Source organism: Periophthalmus magnuspinnatus, chromosome 23, assembly GCF_009829125.3.
Source record: "Periophthalmus magnuspinnatus isolate fPerMag1 chromosome 23, fPerMag1.2.pri, whole genome shotgun sequence".
Classification (NCBI taxonomy): domain Eukaryota; kingdom Metazoa; phylum Chordata; class Actinopteri; order Gobiiformes; family Gobiidae; genus Periophthalmus; species Periophthalmus magnuspinnatus.
Window position 1 is genome coordinate 647,242 of NC_047148.1, and position 8,787 is coordinate 656,028.

Genomic DNA, 8,787 nt, shown 5'->3' on the forward strand with positions numbered 1-8,787 from the left:
AACTTGTCCTGGTGGCATCATCTGACTGTCTCCATGGACAATGGCATACCCTCACAAAACTTTTCATTTGAATTAGCATGCAGCATTTTCACAGTTGGTTTAGATCTGTAGATCACTGACAGCTCTCTCTGCTCAGGCCAGGATCAATCGCTACAGTTAAACTCCGGAACAGCAGGCGGCGCGTTTTTCATGACTCCCTGTGTACATCGTGCGCATGCGCACCCCTGAAACACTGATGTGGACTGTTTACGCTCTCCTCTCGAAACGGCTCTAGACACGGCTCTCGACACGGCTCTCGACAGTCTATGGACACCGCTCACGGCTCACGGCGGCCCCAGAACAGACTTTACACTTCATTCTTAGTGTAGGACCCACGGTCCGCGCGAGTGCCCTGCCCCCAACTGACACACGGACAATACACTGCGGCCACAACAGCACCAGTCCGGGGATGGAAACAGGCGAGCACGGTCAGTCTCTGGAGCTCAGGGCCGCATTCTTCTGCTCTTTTCTGGTTTAAAGTCTCTGACAGGCTCTGGTGCGGTTCACAGGACATTGGTGTTTTGGTGGTAGTTACTGTAGCAGGTTGGTAATAACAGTTGAATTAATTACTACACTGCCTACAATTGACAGGGGATAATTAGTACAGGATTCAGTAAAGACTTGGACGAAACCAGGTCTAAATTAGAGTGCTTGTCCCCTACACTTTGAATCTTTGAGGCTTGAAGGTAAAAAATGTGACCATTTTATGTGGTCAGGTGCCAGCCAGGTCTAAACTAGGACTAAACCATATCTAAACTAGGACTAAACCATGTCTAAACTAGGACTAAACCATGTCTAAACTAGGACTAAACCATGTCTAAACTAGGACTAAACCATGTCTAAACTAGGACTAAACCATGTCTAAACTAGGACTAAACCATGTCTAAACTAGGAGCCAATCAGATCTAAACCAGAGGAACTAAACCAGATCTAAGCTATGTGGTGACTTTCTGTGTTTTTGCAGAGGACAGTGATGGTGCAGAGGGTTAAACCAGGTCTTTACTAGGTCTTCAGCTCTATGGTGACCTTGTGTGCATTATCTTGCAGGTCAGTGATGGTGCAGAGGGCTGTAGTCTGAAGCAGGATGGAGGACAAATACGGCAGTAACGTCCTGTCAGGAGGGAAGCTAGGCATGGTAGAGGCCTCAGACTCCAGGTATCTGCACTAGATCTGGGTTTCACCTTTTGGAATTTAATTTAATTTAAAATAGTCCGTATCACCCTACTGGAACCATAGGCGTTTTTTTCTGTTTCATCGATTAATCAGTCAGTGGAGACTTAATCAACCAAAATTTTTGCTAGTCGACTAATTTCTTTATTTAGATTATAAAGATTTATATGAGACAACAGCTGAAAGGAGTGAGTTTAATAAATATTTTTACATATAAATGCAGTTTTCCTTTGATACTTTTTCTACTTAAATAGTATTTTTTTGCATGAACTGCCAGTATAGCAGCCAGATAGATAGAGAAACGCGCCCACACCCCTTTTTTAGTCAACTGATTGGCAGGACACTTTAGTTGACCAAGAATATCTTTAGTCAGCTACTGCACTAACCCCTAGGTATCGGTTCTGATAGACTTCCGTGGGAAGTTGATGTTGTATGTTGTGTTGTTTCAGACTGACACGGTACTTGGTGCTGTTGGTGCTCTCCAAGGTGCTAAAAGCTGTGGGGATCTTCGAGGCATATGACATCCTCAGAGTGGTGCACATTGTCCACTTCATCTTCATCCTCAAATTGGGGTAAGTATGTGCTATGTGCCTCTGTCAGGACAGTATTCCTCAGGAGTAAGATCTGTTGTAGTTGTCGTCATAGGAAACAGTACCCTGTGCGAGAGCTCGAACAGCTCAAATTTCTGCTGTCACTGGTCAATGATCAACACAGTCTGTGTCACGTTATCGCCACAGCGCCTCGCTCACAACGTCCCATTGGCCCTCCCTGTGGTCCTGCTCTGCAGCCCCACAAACTTGACCCTGTTAAAGCTTGTTTAAGAGCGAGTGCTAGCTGACCATTCTTACCTTGGACAAGAAACAACACTGTGTGGTGCTCTTCGTTGACTCGTCCAAGGCCTTTGACACTGTAGACTTGAATATTCTCCTAAATAAGCTTGCGTCCCTTGGTTTTGATAAGGTTTCTCTAAATTGGGTCAGCTCATACTTCATATAGATCACAATCAATAAGGGCAGATGCATACATATCTCCATAGTCAATAATAAAAAAAAGGGTGTTCCTCAAGGTTCAGTCCTTGGCCCATTACTTTTGACTTTGTTATATTAGTAATATAACGAAGTAATATTATATATTATATAGTAATATTTTCTCTTCAGCTTCCTGTTGTACTGCCCATTTTTATGTGGATGACACAATTTTGTATTCTGTCCCTCCTGCTGCTCAGGAAGCTCTATCCAAATTACAAAATGCATTTCATATTTTTCAATGGTCCCTAATAAATCTAAAACTGGTCCGAAATTTGTTTAAAACTAAAATTATGCACTTAACGAGATCTCATGTCACGGACACCTACGATCCTATATGTACTTTAAATGGTGATCTCATTGAACAACAGTTCCTCTTTATATATACCTTGGTATTTGGTTGGACAGGAGAATATCTTTTAAAACACACATTGACAATCTTTCACAAAAACTTAAAATTCACATTTTTTTTTACAGGAATAAAGTCTTTTATATAAAAATAGGAAAACTTTAATTCAATCTACAGTCCTTTCTTCACTGGATTATGGTGAAATTATTTTTGTTCACGCAGCAAACAGTACCTTAAAAAATCTTGATACTATTCACCACAGCACACTTTGTTTACTTTTAGTTACTACACTCACCACTGTGATCTGTACAGCAAGGTTGGCTGGACCTCACTTCAGACTTATACACGCCTACATCTTCATTTACAAAGCTATGCTGGCAACACTTCCACAGTATTTCACCTCCCTGATTCAATTCAATTCTCATCATTACCATAACAGGTCTAAGCAGAGACTGACCTTAGAAGTACCACAAATCTACACAGAGCAAGGGAAAACTGCTTTTAGATTCTCTGCCCATCATTTATGGAACACTCTCATGAACCACCTCAAACTGAACAGTGTAATTTAAACACACTATTTGTCATCTTTTCAGACCATTGTAATTTAATTAAATGAACCCTGTGGACCACAGGTTCAGTAAATGTTTACATTTTACTATGCGTTTTATTAATTGTAAATATTGTATGTTTTAACTGTGTACTCAGGACTCCCTAGAAAATGAGACGCAAACTCAGTGGGACTTCCTGATAAAATAAAATAAATACAGTAAATAAAATCCAAAGTCCTTCAGCCACTGTGATGGAGTTTAAATACAACAGCAAAAAAGAAAGCAGTCTGAAGCTATCACGAAATGGTTGCTACTGTAACATCATCAGCTAATGCCATGTTCGTATGTCATGGGACAATGACATATGGATTTGTCATAGTCTGGTAATTGGTATAATTGGTATTGTGGTAAAGCTAAGGTTTTCTGTCTGTCAAACACTTACCCATTTTTGTCATTCTTTGAGTCTAAAATGAAATATTTTGCGACGTAAAGGCCGCAGGCTGTGCTCAATGTTTCTCAAACAGCCACATGACCTGATATTAGTTTGAATTGTGATCTTACCATGTTAAAATAGTATATTGTTTGTATGAAGTCTGTTGTGTTTTCAGGAGTGCTGTGATCCTGCTGTTGTTTCAAAAGCCCTTCTCTTCTGGAAAGCCCATCTCCAAGCGGCAGGTAGGTCCCTCAGAGGCCCATGTACAGTGTTGTCACAGATAATGTCTCACTGCAGTGTGTTCTGTTGCAGTGGATTAAGCTGTTCAAACACGCTGTATTTAGCTGCATTGTGTCTCTGCTGAGCTTCTTTGGCCTGACGCTCTGTGGTCCTCTCAGGTATTCACCAAAAACATCAGATTTATACTGAAACTGCAACTCTACAGGTTTGTGTTATGTGCATGAGGAGATGTTAGGATCCATACATTTTACAGTCAGTCATGAAGATGGGTGTTACAAAAGCTTAATGAGACTTCATGAATCAATATTATTATGAATATCTGAGATTATTAAAGGAGACATATCATGCAAATTTTACTTTTTACAGCTTTTGACAATTTTAAAATTGTTTTACTTCTCATTTACTCTCTCAAAGTAGTATTTGGATAAATCATGCATGTTTGAGTAATCTTTATACTCCTGTACTGATGAGGTCAGTGCTCCAATCTACTTCTTTTTACTTCCTTTCCCAATTTTTATTAATCAGTGATACACGTAGGATTTGGCAGTGTAACAAAAATCTGTTGCTTGCTAGTATGATGTGCAGCTGTCCATTGGAGGTGCTGACAGAAGGCAGGCTTTATGGTGATGAAATTAACACTGAGGTACCATAAAAGAGAAGCCAGGAATCGGTTCCCATTGGGCAATTTTCCAACCTGGTTTTTACTAAGTTGTTTTAGATGAATATTGTGATTTAAAATGTCCAAATTATAATCTATGACACCCGTGGATCATGTTATAACAATATAGCAGACACAAGCTCAAGAAGTCTTGAGAAACTATGTTAAAATTTATTTTATTATTTTTTTTAAAAAGCTCATATAGTCATTGATTACACTTTTTTATTGTACCAAATAAAAGATTTCACAGTTAAAATAAAATTGCATTAGTATGGTAACCCTGGTGGTGTTGTGCAGAACGCTGCTACTGCTGGAGCACAGTGACGTGGTGGTCATTGCTCTCCTGTGTGTCCTGTTCACCAGCTCTGGAGGAGGACCCTCAAAGGTAAGTGTACTACAGGCTTGTGTTTGGGCTGCTCAGAGGAGAAGCTGCTGATCTATCTCTGCTCCTTTAGACCCGAGGAACAGCTTTCTTCATCATCGCCGTCATCTGCCTGCTGCTCTTTGACAACGATGACCTCATGGCCAAGATGGCAGAGCACCGTATTCTTTTGTTGCTAATCACAAAACACAACATAGTGTGAACGCCCTTTTTTTATCTCTGCTGCAGAATAGTGATTTTCAACATTAACTCATAGTAATTTATGTTTTATTACCATGTGGTCTTGTATCGGTTTAATCCCTCAGTCAGTCAGCTGATTTTCAATTCTTAGGACAACTCTACTAACTCAAATTCACAGATCAGGGATATTGTTTCACAACAATTATTGTAAATTATTTACAAAGTTGTCATCATTTCACCTTAACCAAGCCTAGCGGAGGGACACCACGACAGTGCGCTCACCCACTTCCTCCATACTGCCATCGCTTTTCTGGGCGTCGCTGATCACAAGGTACCTCCACCCCTGACGGCCCTAGCTCTGTGTCTGTACTCTACTGATTCCAATAATAAAAATCTTTCTCTTTATTTAGACAACAGAATGAAAATTTCAACGTTAAATTGTAGTACAGTTGTCCCTCACTCTAACTAAGTTGTCCCTCATTGTTTTACAGATTTTTTAAGTGCAATTTTGCATGCTTTTACAGAGCATGAGCGCGCATTTTGTTCTGCATTCTGATTGGCTAAGGAACTGTAGACCATGGTCAATCAATCTCCTCCATGCCATGTCTCCTGTATAGTACAGAATGCGTTCAGCGTGCCAAATTTAAATAAATGTTCGATCGCTAGCAGTGTGACTCTGGAGTGCTGTATTTTTGGAAGTTTTCTCCCCAATGAAACGTTCTGCACCAACTAAATCTACAAAGTTTTGAGCTTTGAGAGTGTTGAAACAAGAGAGAAATGTGAGAAAATGTTAGTCTCTTTCTGAGAAAAGTGTATAAAGTGTGTGGTGAGGGGTTTTACAGCCTTAATAATTGTAAAAAATAAAGCTAACTACTTCGTAGATTTTGCCTATTGCAGGTTATTTTTAGAACGTAACCTCTGCGATAAATGAGGGACCACTGTACTTTCTTTTATATTACCATGTGGCCTTATACTGTAGTTGCGTATATAGCTATGAATCCCACGCCAGAGGACAGTGCTGAAATTACTGAATGTGTGAAGGGAATTCAGTGCTTTCAGCACCGAATTCTAGCGGTCAAGAGGGATGAAATAGAGCTGTGTAATCCCTCAGTTGTCTAGATAGGTTCCATAGTGGTCTATGGGCATATACTATTCTATGTGGTATACTTGTTCTGGCACAACTTAAGATCATTCTAAAGCTATTCAGGAAAGATTAATTTCTGTCCTGTGAATGTGACTTTTTCAGTATTCATACCTGCTCAAATGAGTGTGTAGTTTCTATGCTAGTTTTAGTATCGAACAGTATCTGATTTTTGATACTTTTGATAACCCTACTCTGTATCAGCTCTGGTCTCCAGTGTCTGTACCAGTGTCTGTACCAGTGTCTGTACCAGTGGCGGTACCAGTGGCGGTACCAGTGGCGGTACCAGTGGCGGTACCAGTGGCGGTACCAGTGGCGGTACCAGTGGCGGTACCAGTGGCGGTACCAGTGGCGGTGCAGTCCATTGGCTCTGAGCCTGTCTCTGTTCTTAGGGAGGAGTGGTGCTGCTCGTGGCCTCTCTCTGCCTGAAGGTGGCGTTCCATACAGCTTCCAGGAAGCTGTCAGCGGAAATGGGCGGGCCTAAGCGTCTATATGCCCTGGATAACCTGGTGTCGTCTGCAGTGCTGCTGCCCTGGGTCCTAGTGCTGTCGGTCACCACTGAGGTCAACCATACCACACTGTGCTCCCTTCCTCATTACATTTGCAAAACTACTGATTCACCATTGTTAAATAGAATATTCAAATGAATTCCAACTATTGCTCACTATAGCTTTTAGCTTGTTTTATTATTCAACCTTTGTTTAATGTAATAGATCCACCAATATCTTTATTAAATATATTTTTTCATGACCAATGCTAATACATTTATACAGATTTATTTACAACTCTGATGTCTGATAAGCTTTATCAATAACTTAAGGCAAAATCAGTATTTAAGGCCCTGTTTTAATAATAGGATTCTGTTCAATGTTCACATTTTAAACACATCCAGAAGAATTTACCTGAAATATGAAACTGATACAAGAATCACATTTGAAAAAATCTTTGTGCAGATCTAAGCTACAGGTTTAGCAGTTATGCAGAATAAGACAAAAAATGCTGCCGTTCATGGTGGAAATGACAGTAGTTCATAAGTTAGTTAATCTTTTAGCCCTACTGTGTGCATTGTCCTCCCCTAAAACACGTCTTGTGTCCTTCAGAGTAAGGTGGAGTCATGGGGGTCCCTGTTGCTGCCCCTGCTCATGGTTGTCCTATGTGTGATGATCCTGGACTTCTATGTGGAGGCTGTGTGTAGTGCTAAGATGGAGGCTCCCCGGGTGGCTCGCTGTGGCTCTGCAGCTCTGGTGTTCTCCGCTCTGGTCCTGGCTCACTTCTGGACACACCCCCTGACCGATCAGCTGATGAACCTGAGCAGAGGTCCCACCCAAAGCACCGAGCATGTGCTGTCAGGAGGAGTCATCGTCAGTTCCTCCTTCTTCATCCTGGGTCAGAGTCCACCTTGGCATTATTGCAGATATTTGGCATACGGTGCAAAATGTATCTTTTCAGAGCTTTTAACCATGTTATCATTGCTTTTTATTTAATGTGATTCATGCATATTTGAGTAATCTTTATATCCTTATATTCAAGACATCATTGCCTCGAACTGCCCCCGTTTTCACTGCCACAGTTACTTGCCTACTGTAACTTGTTTGTTTTCCAATTTTATTTTCTTAATTGGTGATACATGTAGACTTTGGCAGTGTTGTGCAGTCATATTAGCCATACTAGCGTGATCTGCATTTGCATCCATAGGTGGGGCCGACAGCTGCACGGTTGTTTGTTGTGATGAGGTTTGTCAACGTCAGCTCCCAGTGGGCATCAGTTTTCTAATGCAGAAATCAGCAGACTTGTTTCTTTTCTTAAGTCACTTTAGATGAATATTCCAATAACATAATGATCCATGGATGTCATAGATTATAATTATATAGCAGACATCTGTGTAGACCCTCAGTCGTCCAGGTCTGATCCATAGCAAACAACAAAGTTAAATCTGTCAACTGGACAAATCTTGTAGGAGTGAAGACGTTTCGCTGCTCATCCAAGCCACTTCTTCAGTTCTGGTCAGAATGCTGGTGGACACTACACTGAAGTCAGCCCCTCCCCTCAGTTAGATTTAAAAGGCAGTGGCCACCAGCATTCTGACCAGAACTGAAGAAGTGGCTTGGATGAGCAGCGAAACGTCTTCACTCCTACAAGATTTGTCCAGTTGACAGATTTAACTTCGTTGTTTGCTATATAGCAGACACAAACACAATATGTCTTCTTTAAGTTATGTTTTATACTTATTCAAGTATCAGGCCACAAAAATTAATGCAGAAGGAGGTAATGAATGTGTGCTTTTTAAAGATAATGTTGTCCACTTTTATATGCAAAAAGAATTAGAGAGACCGACCGACTTACCTACCCACTTAAGGGTCAAATGTAGTTTAAAAAGCCCATGTAATACATAATGTTTAAAAGCATGTTCTGTGTGTGCAGCCTCCAATATCCTGGCGGCCCCATCCCGGCAAGGACAGAAGGGCACTCTGGTGGGCTACTCTCCGGAGGGCACCCCTCTCTATAACTTCATGGGTGACGCGCTGCAGCAGACCTCTCAGTCCCTGCCCCGCTTCATCAAAGACTCTCTCAAACAGATTCTGGAGGAGTACGACTCCAGACAGATCTTCTACTTCCTCTGCC

At 41.3% G+C, this 8,787-nt stretch overlaps 1 protein-coding gene across 1 annotated transcript in view; it reads left to right on the top strand.

The window, feature by feature from the left end:
* Positions 1-216: 216 nt before the first annotated feature.
* Positions 217-8,787, top strand: part of slc30a5 (solute carrier family 30 member 5) — a 13,369-nt gene continuing 4,798 nt past the window's right edge. The window contains exons 1-11 of the mRNA XM_055231851.1: positions 217-467; positions 1,087-1,194; positions 1,659-1,781; positions 3,740-3,806; positions 3,877-3,962; positions 4,760-4,847; positions 4,918-5,005; positions 5,279-5,355; positions 6,558-6,728; positions 7,266-7,551; positions 8,587-8,787. The exon at positions 8,587-8,787 is cut by the window's right edge and continues 8 nt beyond it. Coding sequence (XP_055087826.1) covers positions 1,124-1,194; positions 1,659-1,781; positions 3,740-3,806; positions 3,877-3,962; positions 4,760-4,847; positions 4,918-5,005; positions 5,279-5,355; positions 6,558-6,728; positions 7,266-7,551; positions 8,587-8,787 — 1,258 coding nt within the window. The 5' untranslated portion in view covers positions 217-467; positions 1,087-1,123. The remainder of the gene's footprint in view (positions 468-1,086; positions 1,195-1,658; positions 1,782-3,739; positions 3,807-3,876; positions 3,963-4,759; positions 4,848-4,917; positions 5,006-5,278; positions 5,356-6,557; positions 6,729-7,265; positions 7,552-8,586) is intronic.